The following is a 21,728-nucleotide window of genomic DNA, read 5'->3' as shown; positions in this document are numbered from 1 at the left end:
TCAAGTGAAGCTATTGAAGATGCACACTTTTCTAAAAATTGGTGGAAATAAGTCAGTTTCTTTGAACATACTTCTGTAAAGTACTTAAATATTACTCGCAACCTTCAGCTATCAAATACATATTTTAAATTACTTCTCTCCAAACTGGTGCACAGTGTTTAATCTGATGACTTTTATCAAAAAGTTCTTAAATTTTCTTTTTTTAGAGAAGTACTGGAAAAAATACCAGTATGCAGCCAAATTTGTGCAGTTGGTAAGAACAAAAACCCCCAAAGTTACGTTCTACACAAGATACGCCAAGTGCATGTTGATGGAAAATTCACCCACTGCAGATGTTGAAATTTGTTTTTATGATGGTATGTATTCATTTCTGCAATTATGCAAATAGTTATATCATATTATTAAAGCTGCACTAAAATATTGCCAAACAACGAACACTTCAGGCTGAAGAAAATACTGAACCGTGGGGTTTTTTTGGCACTCTGCCTTAATAAAGGCCAAAGATTTTTGCCTGTATTTTGCCTTAATAAAGGCCAAAAACCTAGCACTCACAGATCAGTTTATTATTCATTAGTTCCTTACTGATATCTTTTTCAGGGAGTACATGCTGCAAAAGTGTTATTTAAATTACGCCTTGTTTTTATTCATGAGCTCTTCTTTGCATCTGCATTTGATAGTGAACCTGCTTAGTGAAAGGTGTGTCCCTATGCCAAGCTTTCCATTGTTAACCGAGGTACCAGTATTACCAAGAACACTCACTGGAGAAAGCAACTGGCTGCCTTCTCCAACTCTGCCCTTCATAAACTAGACCACACTGACGATTGCTTTCTCACTATAGACTACTGTTAACCAGTTTCATTTGTCACGTGCATAGATAGACACCAACAGATTTATAAAAAAAAAAAAAGACTTAACAGCTTTGTGATTCAGTGTGGAACTGCTATTGAAAGAATGGGCATATTTTTAAAACCTGTATTCAAATACTGATAGAGCCTACTTTACCAAGTTTTGGCAATACTGTTGGAGATGTTACTTTTGTCTCAGATTAATGTTTAGAAAGGTAGTTCTTAAAATATGTAAGAAATGCATTATTCAGCCCATTTAAGTAGTGATCTTTGGCCATAGAGGGCATTCTGTTAACATCACAGTCCCAATTTAAGTGGCTTTTTATTTCTGCTAGACGTAAAGCTCGTGCAGGAGTGGTTTGATTCTTGCAGTAATTAAGTCAGAGAGATACACTATAGTAGAGTAGAATGTAACGGCAGAAATCTGTATTTTATAGATGCTGGTATTTTATACAATTCACACTAGAAATTTTTACGTTCTTTTACAGGAGCAAAGATACACAAGACAGCTGGTATAACTCGTGTGATTGAAAAATCGGGGAAATCCTTCACTTTGAAAGGAGAAAGCGAAGCAGGTTTGAAGAAGGAAATACAAGTTTATATGGATCATGCAAATGAGGTAAACTGTTTTATACAGACCTTGTCCAGTGCAAAGCAACTTTCTGAAAATTCAGTTTCTCTTTCACAAATGTGTTTCTGATGTTGCTTTTCGTATTTTTCATTACACTAATAAGGAGGGATGATAAAGTGTTTTTTGGAAGAGCAAATATCAATGTAGAGGTAACAGTAACAATGCCTCACAATGAAGACTGTTAGAGGAAATTCTTACTAGTGTGTAAAGCAGGTTTGTCTGTCTGGTGAAAGGATTAAACAGAACAGATGAAGCTGCTTTATACAAGTTTAAAAAAAAAAAAACAAAACCAAAAAACCAAAACCAAACAAAACCAAAAACCACAAACAAACAAAAACCCACAAAAAACAAGCCCCCAAAAACCCCAAACACAAAAACCTGCCAGGTGTTTAACTGGCCTGCCTGCTATGCTTTCCATCTCTTGTTTCATGTTGCCCAATTAGCAGTCACAAGAGTAATTTTTTTGTCTATGAACTTAGCAAACAGTAAAAATATAGTACAAATTTCCTATTTAGTCTTCCTTATGGTCTGTTATTTTCTGGAATAGAATTCAGGGGTCTTCTAGTCCTGCTAAAAGGGGAGGAGATGTGATTATTAACAGCATAATTCCAGATGTGCTGAAGTTACGAGGGAGCCTTGCTGTAGAGTACAGCTTTTTGAATCGCTTCCATGGTACCTGAGTGCAGTCATTATCGATATTCGGTACCATTGAAAAAAGCATTTCCTTGTGTACGCTCACCTGCCATGCTCAACATATATGAAATAGTTCTCAATTAAAAACTTTAACAAGCTCCTTCTAATTCTAGGGACATCGTATATGCCTTGCACTGGAATCTGCTGTTTTGGAAGAAGAAAAAAGGAGTGAAAGTGTTCCATTTTTTCCAATAATTGTTGGAAGGTAGTATCTTTCACTTGAAAATACCTATGCATTTGAATATTCCCAGTAAGCAGCCTTAGGCAGCTAATGTTTGCAGAAGCCGGGGTTGCTTAACAGAGGCTCATAGTCATTAGCAAGATAAATATTAACTTGATAGCATGTATGAACACCTTATTTTGGACCTGTCCTTTGATACTAGGACAACATACGCTTGTGGATTTAGACTAAACCAGGCTAACAATTAGCATGTGTCAAAACAATTCTGCAGAAGATCAGTGCCATCAAGTGCTTTGTACAGTCCATGTTAAACTGAAGGAAAAGCTACGTCTCCTCACTTGTTTCTTTAGTCCCTTTTGGATGGACCTTTTCCCAATTTGTCTCATTATTTTTGCAGAAAACCTGGCAATACTGAATCACCACAGGCTGTAGCACCTCCACTGTTGGACAATACAAACTGTTCAAAAGAAGTTATGGTGCTGGATAGAAATATAGCTGCCAGTTCTACTCCAGGTCAAAGTCCAACCTGTACTCCTTCTGTAAGTACACAAGAACATACAGTGGAGACTATTCTCCAGTAGGAATTAAAATATTGCTGTTTTATTTGAACTAATGGAATTACATTTGTATGGACGTATGCTTTTATTAGCCATTTGTGAGCCTATTGACAAGAAATGTTAACTTTGATTTCAACTAACTTCTTCTGATATCTGGATTTAAGATCATCTGAAAAATCAAAATCCTCCAAAACTTTACCACAAATGCCTCCTGGAACATAGTTTGAAAACTGCTTACTCATGTTATATAGCACAGTCTTCAATTCGTTTTGGAGAGCTCTGATGTGCCCTCAGGCCTGTATATCGAATGGTAGTCACAAAGGATACTAGCACTTGAGGCTATTGTTCTGAAATAATCAAATGTTACTGTGTATAAAAAAAAGAAAAGTAAGTGTAAATATATTTATATGTATGGCAAACAAGGCTTTGTGTGCAATTTCATCTAGTTCGTTTAAAGGACTGACCAACCTTCAATTGCTGCATCACAGCCCTGATACAACTTCCCCAGCTGACTGAATTATATCGGGCTCTTGGCACACTGAGTTCACATCATCTTAACTTTTTTGAATTTATGTAGGTCTGCTTTTCCTGTTCTTTGATTGTGTAGCACGTGTCCTTAGTGCAGAATCCGTGAGTTTTCGCTTGATTGAAATGAACCTGGCAACAAAAAATCCCTTAAGGCTTCAGTACTGGTCTTGATTTTTACACTGATTTAAGGTTACCCATCACCAGAGTTCTAACTTGAGGGTTCAGCATTCAAACTCCTTTGTTTGCCATATAGCAAACACTTAGGTCTTTGTAAGACTTTCACCATTTGCATTCTCTTCTGAAGTATGTATTTCTAAGGAAAATAACACAATAGCTGGTTGCTTTTCCATGTTACTCTTGACTCTGTCAGTTTCTTTATACTTGAACTAGATCTGTATATCCTGAGGTACAGCTTGCTGTTTCTTTCAGGTTCCTGTAATTATCTGGATCCTGATCTCTTTCCTGACCAAGCTCTCCTATTTCAGAGGCAGCCCCTGACTTGCATCTTTTCACTGAACCCTGAATATTAAATACTGCTAAGCACACCACCTCATCTCTGTCATCTCTGTGACTATGGGAGGAGGTATCTCAGTAGTAGAACTTTCATAGAAGTAGACATGTTCCTCCTAGACAGTAGTGGCGGCGTTGTCCTAAAGACCTCCAATGTTTGATCCTCTGTTATTCTTAATTCATCACTTTTGTCTCTCTAAACCTATAACAGACTCTGTATGTGCTGTAGATCTCTCCTATTAATGTTTAATATCCTAGTTTCCAAATAATAGCAATGTCCATGTTTTTGTAAAATACTGGCCAAGTGGTCATCTGAATGAGGGCTATTCTATAATCTAACATGTGCTGAACACTTTTCCTGAAGAGGGACAGGGTTTTCTGACAGTCAAATAAGGCAAAATGGGGTTTAGAAAGAAAAAGTCCGCTTAGGGAAAGCGATTCCTTTGTGAGTACAGGGAAGTGGTAAAAAAGCTGTCATAATACTGAGAAAATCATACGAAATCCTCTGGGGGTTTTATAGTGTAATGCTGTTAAATGAAGCATATAGGCTAAAACCATCTGTATATACGAAAAGATGAAAACGGGTGGTAATTGACCACGATAGTTGGTACATCATCAGCTGGATTAATACTAAGGCTGCTAATGCTGTGCGTTTCTGGGTTTTAGGTGGTGCCGTATGAGAAGTCTACATTTATGACTACCGCTGCTGAAACGACATGCTCCTCTGTTCATCAAACGGAATGCAGCCCAAATTCAGCCCAACTTTTAAAATCTGTCTTTGTGAAAAACGTTGGTTGGGCTTCTCAGGTGAGAAATGAATACTGATAAAGGAGGGAGGTCAGTTCTCTTTTCCTATTAAACTTGAGATAGATATTTTTAAGTCATTAACTTTAAACTTAATTTGTGAGGAATACATTAAGTTGTGCTCTGCTACAGTTTAAATCTGAAAATTGGTATGTGGAAAGATCCTTCCAAATAAGCATCTTGGATAAATACCATGGTGAACTACATAAGTAGAAGAAGCCAAAATAACAGTTCAGTATTTCAGTTATCACAGTTTTCCTGTGGTGGTTATTGCCTATTTTGGTGTCCTCTGTCATTTAAATTTGACTCCTAGTAAAAAATTGAAGCTGTTCAACTTCTGTTGGTTCACTAATGTAGATGTAAAGGTGGCATGACAAAGTGTTTTTAACTGATATGTACTAGATCTGTACAAGAAAAATTAATCTGCTTATACAACAGGAAAAGCTGTTTCCTCACAGAGAAATTTTTCCTCTGCATTTCTGTGGGACCAGCTTTAATTTAAAAAACGGTTCTCTGCAAGCCAGATAAAGTAAGCTTCCTGTCCTAACAGAAAAAGTTTGCTTTTATACATAGAAACTTTGAAATTTATATAGCTGTGAACTTTCCCAAATGGGCCTTCTATTTTATGTTTGGTCCTATTTAAAATTTCCTTAGGAGTGGTTAAGCTAAAAGTACTTCTTTATTTAACTCTCATTGAAAAGGAGGACTACAGCCGAGTACCTGAAACCTTAGGAAGTCTGATTCTTGAGACTGCATGAGACTACTTACTCCAAAGTAGTATACATGCAATCTTTATCTTTGAAAGACTGACCAAGATACCTAAGTCCCTTCAGCAATTCTGAAAAACTTTCACCTTCAATTATTAGAAGAATTCTAGGTATGTAATCTTGTGTCTTATGTCCTCAAACCATAATGCAACTTCTCTTGTTAGCTGACCAGTGGAGCAGTATGGGTTCAGTTTAACGATGGATCCCAACTGGTAGCCCAAGCAGGTGTTTCTTCTATCACTTACACATCTCCAGATGGCCAGACAACTAGGTGAGTCTATTGCTGCTGTAAAACTAGTTCAGTTTTCTGGCAGTGCAAGGCTGTTATACCTAAGGTAAACTCCATAGCTGCTATTCATTTTGTGTTGTAAACACTAAAACTTAGCTTTTCAATCACTTCTCGGTTGACTAGCTTATATAAGCTTAATAAATAAAGAGAAACACCTATGGCTTTGACTGAATTCTGGATACCAAATGAATAAAAAAAAGCTGGGATTGCAGCTACTTGGTCTCCAGAGTATAGCCACTATTCATGTATAGTATGTAAAAGAGGGAGAGGGAGAAAAGTAAGGGTTTAATACTTTTTTTTTTTTTTTTCCCCAAGACACGGCTAGATTAGGGAGAGAGCATGTCAACATCGCTGCATAGACCTGAAGTGCTCAAGTGAAGTTTTGCGTATCTCTTGGACACTGGGCACTTCCCATACAAATACAGCCACTCAGTAACGTGCTTCCTCTGTGCAAAGTTTGAGACAGGAATATACAGTCTGTTCAGATATTATTGCAGCTTTAAACATTGTTTAGATATTTTCTTCATCTGCAACACTTTTTTTCAGTTAAATACATATAGGGAAGGGGGGCCTAGATTTAAGCCATCAAGCTCCAGTTAATGTGTCTAGATATACTTAAAATCTACTTGACTTAGTGGTTTGCCTATTTACAGGCAAGTTTTGAAAGAATTATACTGTCCTGAAATAAAACTCATTATTTCAAGCATCTAAATTTTTCTATGCTTATTTGCATTTCTAGGTATGGAGAAAACGATAAGTTGCCAGAATACATCAAAGAGAAGCTGCACTGTCTGTCTTCTATTCTTGTGATGTTTACTAATCCAGCTGGTCCCCACTGATTAAAGCAAAGCAGGTGTCAGGACACAAGAGCTTAATAAACTCACTCACTGACTTTCCAGTAAAGTGACTGATCTTACTCAGCTTATGCAGAAATTCTTCCAAAAGCTGGTAAAAAATCAGGAAGGGAAGGGTTGCTCTGTTTGTGTAGCAAATTGCTTGTAAAGTATCATACAAAACATGGTTTTCATCAAGATGATGGATAAACTTGCTCAAGCAATACTTTGAGCAACTTCAGTTCTAGACAGCATCAACTTTTTGGAAATAATCTGAATCTGTTGTATTTTTTTCTTCCCCCACTGCTTACTCAGTGCCAACAATCAAGGAAAATGCATCTGTGCTGTTGGAGTGTTTGTAAATAACTTTATATTTTTACGTCTTACAAGTAATATATGTAAATATGTATATGTTTTATAACTGTTCGGTTTTATTTTTTGTAGCAGCAGCTTTAACTTCCCTGCACAAGCATTTTATACAAAAAAAAAAAAAAATAAATGCAGTGGTAATTGTCCAGATCTATTTGTTTCACGTTCAAGTGATGGTTTATTGAGAGCCCTTTCCTCTAAGTATTAAGCTCAATTTATAACAGGAGCTGCTCTGCTATCTTAGAGAATCATATATTGGGAGTTTAGGGCTGGGAGAAGCTTGGGGAGAAACAGCATAAAACTGTTGCACAAAGCTACTTGTAACTTGCTGAACTGAAAAATCGCACTGTGGTTTGTATATTCAATATTTTACCTCTGGCCTACAGCTGCCTAAAAGCAGGAGCACATTTGCTAGGAAAGTGAACTACACCTACTGTAGTAACTGATTCAGTTTGTCACTTTGTTGGAATTTTATTAACTTTAGATACTTTTGTCTTACACAGTATGAATCACACTTGTAACAACCAGAAGTAGCATTAACAGTAGCTTTTTTTTTAAGCATTTTGCTTCAAGTGTGCTAATGCTCATGATGGTGCTTATATTCATACTTAAATAAATACTCCAACTTCCTTATACAGTAGGAGAAAGGCTTAAGTTGAGTGGGAGAATGGGATCCAAAAACGTGTCAGTGGCAGGGAGGATGAAGAGTTTCAGAGGAGCTGAAGGTGCTTGTGTGTACCTTCTCGTGTTGGAACTTAATACTCAGATGAAATGACTGCATTGTCATTAACTATTACAAGTCTTTGATTAGGCGTGTACTATGCATAGCTTTTCTGTAGACTAAGGTTTTTTTGACTATACCTGTAGATACAAACATGTGCACATAAAGACAGCTTCCTAAAAAAACCCCATTTTATTTTAGTACTTTAATCTTAAATCAACTGACTTTTAAAGTAGCAAGTCAACCTTGGTAAGATGTGGGTCAGCACTGCAAGTTAAAAACTTATATTATCAGCCACACTGATTATCTTTACTTCAGATATAACGTAATCTAGTTTGATGTGCAAGGTAAACATACAAATAGTTGAAGAAAGCCTAAGAGGTAGACACCAGAGAGCAGGAAGGCATAAGTGCTTAGAAAGAACAAGCAGCTAGCTTGTAAGGAACAGTGTGACGCAAGTGCAGTGACATTACATTGCTAGGCAGAATAAAAAGAAAAGACAGAAGCCCTACCTGTGAATACAAGAGCATGTTTTGTAAGAATTGAGAGGATGATAATCCATAACAAGTAAGCCACAGCTTGAAACACAGCTGACCTAGGAAAATAAAAACAACTCTCATGGGCAAAGAATTTCAAACCTTGCTTTCTTAGTTTAGTCATTATGTAAACATATCAATGTGCACGGGCTACCCCTTTTTAAGGATATTCTGTATTCTACAGGTATTCACTGCAGAAGAAGAGACTTGAATCTAGTTTTATCCTTAACCCTTTAAATAAGTTGCAGCTAAAATAATCCCTCCAAGTACCCAAACATTTTCTCACTCTTAAGTCAGAAGTTAACTAGCCTGAAGAGCAATAGTAATAAACACCCTTCAACATAGATACTTTCAGCACAAACCGAGTTGTAGAACATGAAATCCTAACCCTGTTACCATTTTGAAAACTCTTGCATTTCTCATGTTTAAAGTAACACCAATTTCTCATGACTGAAGTAACTTCTGCTTGCTGTAACTTGAAGCACTTCATTTTGCAATCTGGTTTTACCACCAAAACACAGTATTACTGGTACTATTTATTATGAATTAGCATATAAAGAAATGCTTATAAAAGCAAAGTCCTTTTTCATAACATTTTGTGATTCTGCAGCAGGAAAGCCCGAGAGAGAATAAGAGTTCTGTATTCCCTTCAGTCAGTATTGAAAAAATAATCTTTTAATTCAGTAGTCTTTTAGTGTTTGAACAATTGATTACATAGGAATACTTAATTACATTTAATAAATTCAGTAGGCATTAAATATTAGACACGTTAAGCAGCAGCTACAACTGTCATACTGGAGTTGTTCCAGATTTTTTTTCTCCGGTAGTATTGAAACAGATAAAACAAACCCGTACAGGTGAGCTTAGGCCCCATTACGAAGGAAAATTATTTCACTGTTTAAAATAAACACTGAATGATTCAAACATTGTAAATTCCTGTTTCCCATACTACATTATCAGAAAAAATAAGTCTACAAATAATAGTCAATACCTGAGGAGCCACAGTTTCCTCCTTTTTACTTAAGTAACACTGGTTGCTCAGCACAGTGCATTCATTCTCACAAATGACAGCGAAAGTGTAAACTATCATGCTTGGTATTTCCTTCTTGTAGTAAAGTTAAGAAAAGCTGTACGTAATTCAACTCTGTGCAGGTAATCTCTCGCTACAAAAAGGCATTCAGGTAAACCACAGAAGGAAAAATTGCACATATGGCTCACTGTAGTTCAAGTAACAGCCGCTGAGGCTGTGATTTGCAACGGCTCTTAACCTACTTCTTAAATACCCAAATCCCACATAAACTGCTTGTGAAGTAGGCGCCTACCTTCCTCTACAATTCTGTCACACATTTCATTTGCAATCCTGGAGATGTACCGATACGTAACAGTTTCCACAGTGAGACATTATTAACCAGCGCTTACAAGCTAGCAAACTGAACATCAGAAGGTTCACTTAAGTAGTGATGTTTCCACACAAAGTGCGTGCAGCTCAACTAATCTTGTAGTTACAAAAGAGTCACTAATCCTGATTCACGGAATCAAGATAAATATTTCTTTTACTTCTTTCTGGAAAGGATGCACGTAACTTGTGACCTTCACAGCTGCAGTCAGTACACAGCTGTGTCACTTAAACTGTACACACTTCAAGCGTGCCACTGCACTGATCTAACTTGTTCACATCCCTTCCTCTGCTGCTAGAAAAGCCAGGTACAAAAGCTCTGTTGCAGCAGGTGTAACCATATATTAGGATGTGACCAAGTTACATGTTCTGTCGATGTGTAAGTACAGGTCTACAGTTCTTAGCATACAGCCAACAAGGTCAGTGGTTAGGTACTCCTCATTAAAAAGTAGTAATAAACTGAAGTATTATTTCTGGTTGGTTTTACTTTGTTTTTTTTTTAAATACATATTTAACAATTCTCTTCTTGCATCCTTCCATATCTGACAGAAAAAGCAATTAGTCTCTTGTATACTATCTCCAAGAGTAAGAGAGAGACTACAACTACTCCACAGATTAAGCTAAATGCCCAACGTGGTCCCAGGTGAGTGTATATTTGGCTCACAAAAACAGGCCCCAGTATTCGCGCTCCACTTCCAGAGGCAGTTAACCATCCCATGTAGACACCCTACAGAAGATCAAAAGCTTATGTTAGTGACACAGGAATTATTTCGCTTGCCAATAATTCCCACCAATTATCCTGATTAGAAAATTTTGAAGTGTTTAAGCAACTGTGTATCTTTCTTAACTCGTTAAGATATACCGAGTCCTTTGTTTCCAAGAGTACTGCTCAGCTTCTCTAAGCATTAATTCGAAGGTTCCACTGAGCTACATACTCTATAGCTTTCTAATAAAAAGGCATTCTGCCTCAAAGTATTTAGTCTCTTACAGCAAAATATAACATGGGAAAAAGGAGATAAGTGGTGAAAAAGGAAGAAAATTTTTTGTTAAGCAGTAATATCAGCTTGCTATGTGTTTCACCACTGTAAAGTGTCAATAACTGGAGGTATCATAGCATTTGTAGTCTTTATATAATATACTCAGTAAGAGGAACATTATTCTGTACTGATATTCCAAATATATAATTGGTTGTTACAGAAATGACTCTTCCAGAACAATCATGAAAGTCACAAGCTTTGGGCTTAACAGTTCTGAAATTTTCACGCTGTAAATTTGCCATAAATTGTAGTGCAAGCCTTGCTTTCTAATTCCTCTAGGGACTTGCCTTGGATTTTAAAAAAAGACCAGAGTTCCTGGAAACTTCTGCCCCAGTTGAAATGTACTATTATCTGGCTAATGACAAAAGGAATGTTAGCTAAATCCCTCATTCTAAAAAAGAGGGTGCAAGTCCTGGAGAGCAAATGAAATAAACTGTTTAGTCATCATGCTTACCTGAGGCTTCGGTCCTAGAATTTTTGAATATAAAGTGTAGGACATGACGTTACAAACTGGATAGCCCAATCCTATTAGTACGTCAGAGCTGATATACTGGGCCAGATAGATCATCGGAGTATTCAGGCACCAGGACTGTGTGACAGGGCAGCCTACGGGTTCCACCGTCTGGTTGGATGGAAGCTGCATTGCTTGCAGACTCCAGAAAGGCATTAACATTTCAGTGGAAGTTGTTCTGGGAATGGAGTTATTCTTTATTTCTGTAAAAATAAGTAAGTTATGCGTGCCATTAAGAAAAAAATACAACAAAAAGCTTTCAAAAAAACATTATGATGATAGTTTATAGTAGGACTTGAATTATACCTTCCCACTGGATATTTGGTAGTTTTTTCCCCCAAGGCAGTAAGATAAAGAATCCAACCAAGACAATCAGTAAGCCTGCATGGAGTATGGCACGGTCACCAGTCCTATTGAACAATTAAATTACAATTAAAGATATCATTTAATTAAAGTAAAATTTGTTAAGGTGCTAACAACATAGCCCATTAGTTTGTGGAAAAGATGCCTGATCAAAACACCTGCAAGAAAAATTGCAAAATCATGGTAACTGACAACCTGGTTTTCTTGTGATTCAAGGGTAAAAGACAGCCAAGGAAGGGGGTTATGTTAACAGAATAAAGAACAACCACAGCATCATGGCTGCGTCCAAATTGGAAGTACTTCATTGCCATAGTAAACCCAAATTCATTAACAAGTAAAAGATTTAAGTAACACAGATTTGGCCTTGCCCTAAAGCTTTTCACGCTTAGCTAACGTAAATAACAAGATTCTGATAAACTCCAAGAACTTACCTTTTAGATAGTGTCTTAACCACCATGAAAACCATAACCGATTCAATGCCAACCACACTAAGGATTATTCCGTTATAAAAAACAGCTTCTTTCCTGGTCCAGGAATACATATCCATTGTCAATGGAGTAGCTATACTAAATGGACAGAACAAAATTACATTAATCAAAAAAAGCTTCTTCTATACAGTTGTTTCCATACATATATCGTCCCAAACATCAAACACAGTGGTATAGAAGCCTTTCCTCCTGACAGGCATATCAGAAAACACAGGCTAGTTATAAACTAATTCTGTCATGCATCGTTTATTAAAACTAAATCCAGTAGAGAAAATTGACAACTGCATTACACCAGCCATACTCCGAAGCATCATTAATCTATTTCCCATAGTTCATGAAAAGATGATGGAGTTAAAGCAAAGCAAGAGTAGTAGAGAGAGAAAAAACAAAAATCAGGCCCTGTGAGCATAAAAATAATAAACGTTTAATCCTGTTTCAGTTTTAGCAACCAACCAGTCTCTAGGAGCTGAATTTTCTACAACTAATGAAATTAAGACAGAGACAAATTGTTAAAAGAAATTTTAGCTACGTTAGCGCTCAAAAAACTTACAAAATAAATCTTACATCCTCAAAGCATTTTATGAATTACAAAAAATGAAGTATATTTCAGTCTGAGGTAATGCTGTTATGTTTTACTTATTTTCTTACACACAGAAAATTTGGGAGTGAATAACATACCTCTTCAGGTAAAAAGCCCCAGTCATATAAAATAGTGTATTTATGAATACAATTGCATTAACTATATCAAAAAATTGTTTTAATCATTACTGAAAGAAGAGCTTCACTGGGGCTTTTGGAACTAATCAGAATAATACTAAGATATTACACAAGATTAAAATAAAAAGCATAGAACAAAGTACTCAAGTGAAGACAGTTTTCTCTGAAGATTTTGGGTAGCCCAAGTTAAGCTACTTTTTTTTTTGGCACTTAAAAAGTTGAGGATATGGGTTTGCATCCATTCAAAAGCTTTTACATTAATGTTTTGTATACCACAAACTGTATGCCACATATTTTCAGTTATTACTGACCTTTAATTCATTTCTCTGTATCAGTATACATCAATTTGATTGCATATGGTTTTGGACTTCTATTTATGAAGAGTATGGCTAAGAAAATGAGTGCAACAGAAAAGCCTTTACATGCACACCCAGTCTAACTACGTTACATGTCTAAGTATTTCGAGAGAAAATAGGCAAACTTACGTTTCAAAGACAGCAAACACAAACAAGATGACAAAGAAAAGAACATTGATTGCTACCACAGCAACATGGTCAACGTTCCCTTCTGCGTCCTGATCCAGAACACCACTTTCTGCGACAAAACAAAAGAACAACCTAAACTGCAAATCGAGCTTTTTTTACACCACCACAAATTACAAACAGTAATGATTTCCTTACTCTGTTAAGTATGTAACATGCAGGTTGGTGGGCAGCTAGGCAGTTATATTTTGACAATCTAAGTGTAATGTTTTTACATCAAAATGGAATTGTTGAAACTTCAGCTCCTCTGACAATGAGGGAAAATGATTTCCAAACTGGTTGTATCATCTGTTTTACCACTGTAATGCTGGGTGACAGGGAAATAAGCAAACTTCTTTAAATAGCTTAATAATGGAAAGCAAACCACTTTCTGTTCCTCTTGCAAGGTCAAAAGCACGCAGTAGAATTCTTTGCACTACCATGGAGCCTTTGTTCCTCTATCCTGGGCATAGCCTTTTCATACACAAAACACCCATGTGTGGTGTGCACATACAGCTCCCTTTTTAAACAGAAAACAAATACAATACCGAAACTGGTGACTTCCATAGATTTTAAGAGGTTTAAGATGACCTTTCATATACTTTTTATTCCTCAAGTGAAAGGGATACTCACAACGTTTTAAAAAATTTGAACTTTTGAACTGCGTACAAAAAGGGTATATATTGAACATAAGCTGTTGCACTGTATGTGGCAATCACTGTACTTTAATCTCACCAACCAAATTTACTTATACAACATATACCTTTTAGTAAGATGCCGTATGTGAGAGCTGATATGCAATAACAATATTACTCAGCGTGATACAAAACAAAAGAAAAGTATGACTGCAGAGTAGAAGTTAAGGGACATTTTTTTTTTTTTTATGTCCATATTCACTTAATCCTGTCTCTTGGAAAAGACAGTTCCAGGGTGAAAATCTGGAAGGACCCACACAATATTTCTTTTTTTCTTCTTTGCTACCAGACAGCACTATGGACACAACACGAACGTGAAGCGATTTCTGGACCAGTTAGAAAGAGATGTAGCCTATTTTCCCAGTTCCCAATGCATCAGACCTTAGAATACTTCTAAATGCTTGCATGTAGCAAGAGAGTACCTTCAAAATTGTAATCACAGAGTAAGTTTTCAAGAAAGCATAGGTACCTTCTCCTTCAAAATTGATACTTTTGCTTTGCCGTCCCATGTCATCCACTCGATGCTCTCTAGAAATTTAGAACTGTCTTAATTAATACACATATTTATTTGATCTACTATTGAGTCAAGTTCCTCTGAAAATCATTCTAAATGGCATAATCTTATATTCTAGTCATTCCCAGTTCCTTTAAACATAATCTGTGCAGTCTATATTTGACTGCAGTGAAAACCACCGTATTCAAGAAGGAAAATATTCTAGTGGGAGAATATCCCATATTTGTGCACATCTCTCCCCTCCCCTCACTGCCACCAATGGGATAATGCATAAAAATCTCCCTTCGAGATCCTTAAAGGAAAGACACAGACCGTGACAACCCTACAGAGAAGCTAACCCTGTTTCTCTTTAAAGGAAAAACATGGGCAGAAACCATCAACGTTAAAAATATATCAAGGCGAAGCTAATAATGTAACAGCTTGAACTTTTTTCATCAGTTTACATTTTAGCTGTAACATCACTATGATTAATTCATGAGCATAATGAAAAAGATATATATTAAAGAAGGTAGAAACCCTGAAAAGTGAATAACAGCTTATAGTTTCAGTGCTCCAGATTTCAGGCTTACTACTCCTCCTTCTGAGCAGCATACTATTAGTTACAAGCCACCCACTAAAACAAGGTAGAATATTTCTCTTTTTTGACTTGATTACCTGAATATGGCAAAGATGAGAATAATATTAATAACCCCTAAGAGAGCTCCAAATAAAACTGGTGCCGTATACATGTTCAACTGAAGATGAACTAATTTCCATGTTATTCCTTCTTCTCCAATAAGTGTAAAACATGTCTGAAAAACTTAAAAACATAAATGTATTAAGAAAATCTTGAGAATCATTAAGAAAATATTAGAACACATATAGAATAAACATATAAAGCTGGATAAGCAAAGTTGTTCTAATTGTTAAGGGAAATTTAAATATTACACCTGTCAAACCTTTTACATTTTGAGAATCCTACTCTAAATAAACTGATGGATACCAGTGGGATCTCAACTAGCCAGAAAACTACTTGGTTACATACAAATACACCGTATAAATAACAGCATGACATTTAAAGAACTGGAGCTGAATTCCGAGTGTACCAATGGTTAGTTTTCTTGATCATGTGCAGACAGCTGATTTACTCTTTTTCCTCTTCCTCCTACATGCAAAACTTTGGTCCTGGGACTGGACTATCCCTCCTGCTAAGGGCGAGCTAGAGAGAAAAGAAGTTGTGGGGGTTTTTTTAATTAAAATTTAAATTGGTGCAGAGCAAAAGGTTGTAAGATCAGGTCATTTGCTTACTACTGTTAGGAAACAGACTGAGAGTACCTATCAAATTAGGAAAGGGAATTACCTAAACTTATACTCTACGCAAATCACACAAAGAATGCAGATTTTTTGTTGCTGCAGGCCCTTTAATGCTCTATCAACAGCACTAGTAATAATCAACTGGAGAAAAAAACTTTCAGCCTTAAACATTCACCTCATTATATTGCCATACACAGAGCACTTCAGCTCTACTAATCGGATAATCTTAATCTCCAGCTATAAAAGACAAGTAATCAGTAGAGGCTGTTTAGGACAAAATTGCTGGTCTCTCTTTACAACACAAGGCAAGTCTAACGCATTTCTCCCACGAAGCTGACAGAGTATCTCAGGAGCCACAGCTACACCTCACCTAACAAACACCCCTGGAGCTCTTTGTTCCCTTAGCTCTCCGTAATACCTGTGCTATGTCTTAAAATTTTTGCCAATATGAAGATTTTGTGATCGTCACTACAAGATCAGAAAGATCTGTTGAATATTATTTTCCACTACATGTGAGGCAAGGTGAAATTTTCAGTCATTTTGGAAAGGTGGAGATGTTTGCCCGAGTACAGTAATGTTAAATTCCCTTCTCCATAAATAAAGTGCAATTGGTCATAGACTATTTAGTGGGTACAGGTACAAGAGAGTATCTTGGAACTTGTTTTTCCTGCAGGCAGCAATCCAAAACAGCTAGTTTTTAACTACAAACAATCAGAATTTCTTTGGACTAGAATATTTCATTTATATTGACATACACAAGTATATGTGAGTGGATCCCATTTATTCAATTTTGATACTACTGACAAACTATGCCTTAAAATCCCCAACATACAGCTGCTGAGGATTCCTACTTCCAATGCCCAATTTCATCCTAAAAAGTATTAGAGAAGTGAGGAAATAAGATATGCTTTACCTGGTCCTAATATGAAGCCAACTGCTTGGCAGGCACTGGTATTGGCCATGGCACTTGTTCTTTCCTTAAGAGAAGTGGCACCCGCGATATACGATCGAACTACAGCCACGTTTCCTTAAAAAAACAAAACCAAGAAAGCGTTCATGTAAATACTAAGTTATATTCTTAAATTATCCAGTTACATTTATTTTAGGGGGGAGTGGCTCTTATTTTGCAAGAAAATAGAACACCAGCACTCCCTCTACTATTTATACACAACTGCACAATTACACAATTTTATTATAAACTAGTATTGGCCCACTCTTTGCTTTGTTAAGTAATAAGTTATCATTCACATAATGGTAAATCTGGCACTAAAATATCATGTTAACTATCTTGCACAAGACATAGAACGTAATAATTTTCAGAAACGTAAATCCTGCTGTGGTTACCTGCTCCAAATCCCACAAGAGCACGCGCAGTCAACATGTAGTATTTGTTGTGTGAATGAGGTACATGGACGTAGGCGTAAAGACAATTAGCAGCTACTGAAATAGCAGTTGAAACCACGAGAGGTTCTCTTCTTGGCCTGTAATTGGACCATAAGCCGAACAGGGGAGAGGCAACCATTTGGCCAATGCTATATGAAGCTATGATCCAGCCCAAGAAACTTGCATCTGCTGTCGGATCAATCTGCAAAAACAAATTAATCAATCTTATGGGTAAAGTATTATAGTATTTTACAGTATCAGCAAAACCATTTTAGAATCAGTACCTGAAATACCTAAGACTCTGCACTGTAATTCTGAGGGTATACGGCACTGTGCAACGCAGTGTCAAACCTAAGCTACCACTAAAGCAATTAGCGTGTCTGCATGACATTGTGCGGTGTTTAATATAAATATACCACTCTGGGTCTCAGAAGCAGTTGTTTTCACATAGTACTTTGTCTGGGGCAATAAACCTTGGCTAACTGTCACCAGCAACACTCCAAACCAATAAAAAGAGCTTTGCTTCTGAGACTGGAAACGGTTCACTTGCAGCAAACTCAAATAGTTTTCATACAGCACTGCTGATGTTACAGGCTGTAGACAGTTTACATGCCAGGAGCAAGGAATCACTTAAGTCACCTCTGCACATGCCTGAATCTATCCTGATTTACAAGGCTGATGATGCATTTTCTTTTCTTGGCGAAAAATTCAGCACCAGCCTCAATTTTAACGATACCTCTAGGACCCTGCCCATGATATGTTCTTCCAAACTTGCATTTGAAACTGTCTTCTACAATTCCAGGAGCAGTAAAATCCTAACACAGATTAATTTAAAGTTTTAGAGACCTTTTATGCCATTGTTAACAAGAATGGAACAAAGAGGGGAAAAAAAAAAACCAAAGACCAAACTAAAAACACTATCCAGGAACACAGGCAATTCCCTGTTAAGAATGTCAAGAATGTCTACGTACAACAATCTGACATTTACAGAGCAACTTCTACCTTCAGCTTCCTTTTTTTTTTTTTCCAAAACGCAGGCAAACCTTGTGTATTATGTTTTAACACTACAAACGCATTCAGATAAAGAGATTTCTATTGATTCACTGTCCAAGAAACAGTGAAATTACATTGGAAAACCAAACATTTCTGGATTATGATGTACCTTTATCAATTCAGGAAAACAACTGACAGATTTTACATGAAATAATGAAAGCTGTCTAAGCCAATGGCAAAATAAAAGTCTCTTATAACCACACACTTCCCTTTACTGTTTCTTTTCCTAAACAAAATGCTAAGTTTTGCATTACATACTCTCTGAGCAGGAGTTTTCTGTTCTTATTCATTAAAAAAAAAAAAACCCAACATATTTACAAACCTTTTGGAGATATGGCCACACAGACATAATTACAATTGAGAAACCTGCAATGCAGTAAAAACATAACTGAAGTTACTTTATTTGCCATTTTTATCAGTAATTCGCTTTAGTGAAACAGTTATTACAGGTTGATTCTTCTGCTCCTAAGTGTATTATAGTCTAAAACTGTGCATCAGTCTGTCACCTGAAAAAACTATGTATTATGTGCATTTTTTAAGGAGTGATAATTCCTTCTAACAGAACGAACTATTTTTAAAAAAACCTTTTATAGGTGCGTACACGCTGAACAAAAAAACTCCTATGAAAAGAATACTGATGTGCCAAGCAAACTGCATGGGACTTTTCCTCCCAATGGAAAGACAACAAGGTCCCCAGAGTAAAAAGAATTTCTTGATATACTAACATATTTGCATTCATTTATCACAGAAATTTTAATTCATTAAATGAAAAAAAAAAAAAATCACTGAAGCATCCTATGATTTTCAAGATCATTTCTAGGCCCACAGAAAATCACCGTAAGTGAAAAATCAACATAAGAAGTCTTGTTTCCAGGGGCAGTTATTTAGGAAGGAAACAGTAATTTGTTCTGTGGTGGAGATGCAAAATCCCGTAGGAGAAAACAAGCTCTCATGCACACTTTGAAATACATAACATACATTCCTACAAAGATCTTACCTCTTAAGAACTCAGCATTATTTCTGTTTTCATTCCCTAGAAGTTTCATGTTGGATGATAAAAGTGTGACCTTTGTTTTGTTTGATTCTGAGCAATAACCTTACTCTGTCACTACCTTTTACCCCGAATTATTACAAAGCCATAAAACAAAGATTTAAGTAATATGTTACTTAGTCTCAAAACAGAGTATTATTTAACTTATCTTATTAAATGTAACTTTGTTTGATTTGCTAGTCATTTCTTTTGAAGAATCAGAAAATGCACCTTTTTAGGGTTAGAAAAGAACAATAGCATTACAGGAGCTATGTAGTTGAAATCTAGAAAACCCTGTAATTGTCAAACCGAAATACGTTCATTAAGCAAATAACACTGAAACCCACCTGTGTTTACTCACCTACACTACTGAGAAACATAGTAAGATACATAATCCAGATGGATCGCCACCTGCTCTTATAATGCTCTTGTGTTTCCACAACTTCCCTGTTTTTGAACCAAAAGTCAAGAGAGAAAGAAAGGGTTATCAGATTCTCTTCTAGTTGCTCCCACATGACACTGAAAACATTTTTCACAAACTTCTCAATACAATTGTGTAAATCGTTATGCAGGAACAGACTTCCACACAGCAAAGAATACGAAGAATTTATTTTAGAAGCAAGCTAATTTTTCACTGAGAAATAATAGATTGACAAATCAAGAAACTAATAGAAATGCTATCACGTACTCTTGCATTCAAATGTTACACAAAGAGATCTTTATCTAGAGAGATCTTCAGTTCTGCAATCTCTTTGAATAGACACTTTGGAGCATCACAGATATCATGTAAAGGCTTTAAGAAGCGTGTTTTAAACCATAAAACCCCAGACATCTTCTCAGAACTGTGACTTTAAAGCAAAAAAACCCCAAACCTGAACAACTATTGATTAGACTAAAAGGTACGGCCAGTCTATTCTCACCATGAGAAAATAACTATACAATGTAAAAGACGTGTGTAAAAGATATTGGTGAAGATTGTAAGGGCTGCAAAAAAATTTAAAATAGAAGTTACAAACTTTGTGAGCAGGAAGTTATGTTTCTAAAATTCATAATCACCTTCTGAGACCCACATACTTTTTCAGAAGCAAGAACGTTTCAGGCTTCATCACTTCTTTTGAAGTATTCTACACAAAACAATCTCTGTCCAAAAGACGCGGACCTCGGTTATATAAGCCTGAACATAGTTTACAAACACTGGTTATGTAAGTCATATATAGACTGAGGCATACACACAATTTTAAAGCTAATATAGCTATTTCACAGCATGATTTGTACATTTATTTCTTCAGAAATGTTTACGCCATTGAAGTGTCTTGGTTCAATGAAACTTTAACCACATAAACGATGTTTCTAAATGTGCTTTGTAATCTTATTGCCGGTCACGCGTAAGAAAAAGTCGGTCGAACTCGTGCACATGCTATACATACGCTGCGTTTGGTTACTTTCAAGATTTTAGTTAAATCAAGCGCTTCAAGCAGGGGAGCGCTTCAGCGCCGACGGCAGCAGCAGCCACCCCTACACATGCAAGATGTTGTTGTTTTCCTGACAGAAGGAAAAAAAAAACAAGCGGCCAACTGCTGCCCACACAAGAAGAGTGCTATTAAATACCTCAGCACCACGACAATCGATTTTTATGCTTTTTAGAAACTTCCCAAGCGAGCGGGTTCGCTTTTTCCCAGGCGGAGGCAGCCCTCGCCGGGGCAGCGGCCCCTGCCGCGCCCCGCCCCCCAGCCCGCGGCGGCTTCCCTCAACCTTGGGCTTTCCTCGCGGGGTAAAGCACCCACGCAGGGCGAGGAGAGGGAGCTGTCACCCACGGGTGGATCCTCGAGTGACTCGTGGGGGGGTCGCCTCAAGCCCCCGGAGCAGGGAGGGAGGGGAGGCGCCTCACCGCCTCAGAACGGAGGGGCGCGGGTCAGGAACAAGCCCCTACCTGCTCTCCTCCCCTTCCGCCGCCTCTCCGCCACTCAGCAACGGCTCTTGTCCCTCAGCAGCCACCTCCGGACTGGAGACCGCGGCCGCCATACCCACCCGCGGCCGCTCCCGAGCCCCGTCCCGCCGGGATCCACCCGCGACCCCCCTCCCCGGCGCGACACGGCGGGCAGGCGGGCGGGGCGGGGAAGGAGCGCTGGTCACGTGCGTGGGGCGGGGCCAGCGGCCTCCCGCGCGTCTCCCCTCAGCGCCTGCGTACGTGCACCCGCCCGCGAGACCGGCCCCGCCCTTCTCCCTCCTTCCCGCCCGCCCATGCGGTGCCTCAGCGCCGGCGGCGCCGGGCCCTCGGGTCGGTGAGTGACCGACCGACCTTCGCGGGGCGGCGGGAGGGGATGGGGCGGGAAGGAGGGGCCCTCTGGTCGTTGTGCCCGGCCCCGGGCACGTCCCCGCCGCCGGCTGAGGCGGCCAAAGCCCCGCGGTGGGCTGCCGGGCCCCTGTGCTGGCGCGGCGGGACGGACTCGGTGTCCGGGGGGC

General features: G+C 37.9%; 3 protein-coding genes across 7 annotated transcripts in view; 2 read left to right on the top strand and 1 right to left on the bottom strand.

The window, feature by feature from the left end:
• Positions 1-8,234, top strand: part of PLK4 (polo like kinase 4) — an 18,010-nt gene extending 9,776 nt beyond the window's left edge. For both annotated transcript variants that reach the window (XM_087737998.1, XM_009468779.2), the window contains exons 10-16: positions 207-356; positions 1,334-1,464; positions 2,283-2,374; positions 2,748-2,889; positions 4,612-4,752; positions 5,681-5,787; positions 6,545-8,234. In XM_087737998.1, the coding sequence (XP_087594124.1) occupies positions 207-356; positions 1,334-1,464; positions 2,283-2,374; positions 2,748-2,889; positions 4,612-4,752; positions 5,681-5,787; positions 6,545-6,644 (863 nt within the window). In that variant the 3' untranslated portion in view covers positions 6,645-8,234. The remainder of the gene's footprint in view (positions 1-206; positions 357-1,333; positions 1,465-2,282; positions 2,375-2,747; positions 2,890-4,611; positions 4,753-5,680; positions 5,788-6,544) is intronic.
• Positions 2,956-21,423, bottom strand: MFSD8 (major facilitator superfamily domain containing 8). Of its 2 annotated transcripts, XM_087738001.1 has the most exons (14): positions 21,196-21,423; positions 19,627-19,712; positions 18,558-18,601; positions 17,144-17,384; positions 16,713-16,826; positions 15,161-15,305; positions 14,462-14,520; positions 13,262-13,370; positions 12,003-12,137; positions 11,515-11,618; positions 11,152-11,411; positions 10,325-10,387; positions 8,241-8,323; positions 2,956-3,564 (listed from the first exon to the last, which is right to left on the bottom strand). In XM_087738001.1, the coding sequence occupies exons 1-14, from the start codon at positions 21,285-21,287 to the stop codon at positions 3,477-3,479; spliced, it is 1,623 nt and encodes a 540-aa protein (XP_087594127.1). In that variant the 5' UTR covers positions 21,288-21,423; the 3' UTR covers positions 2,956-3,476. The 2 variants fall into 2 exon arrangements, with proteins under 2 accessions (XP_087594127.1, XP_087594128.1); XM_087738002.1 differs by lacking the exons at positions 2,956-3,564; positions 8,241-8,323 and having other exon boundaries at positions 8,917-10,387.
• ABHD18 (abhydrolase domain containing 18) overlaps positions 21,420-21,728 on the top strand; it is a 24,587-nt gene continuing 24,278 nt past the window's right edge. For all 3 annotated transcript variants that reach the window (XM_087738007.1, XM_087738003.1, XM_087738006.1), the window contains exon 1: positions 21,420-21,547. The gene's annotated coding sequence lies outside the window, so the exon portion shown is untranslated. The remainder of the gene's footprint in view (positions 21,548-21,728) is intronic.

Source organism: Nipponia nippon, unplaced genomic scaffold, assembly GCF_047370975.1.
Source record: "Nipponia nippon isolate SJK-2023a ecotype South Korea unplaced genomic scaffold, ASM4737097v1 scaffold_6, whole genome shotgun sequence".
NCBI lineage: Eukaryota > Metazoa > Chordata > Aves > Pelecaniformes > Threskiornithidae > Nipponia > Nipponia nippon.
This window is presented reverse-complemented; position numbering and strand designations above follow the sequence as displayed.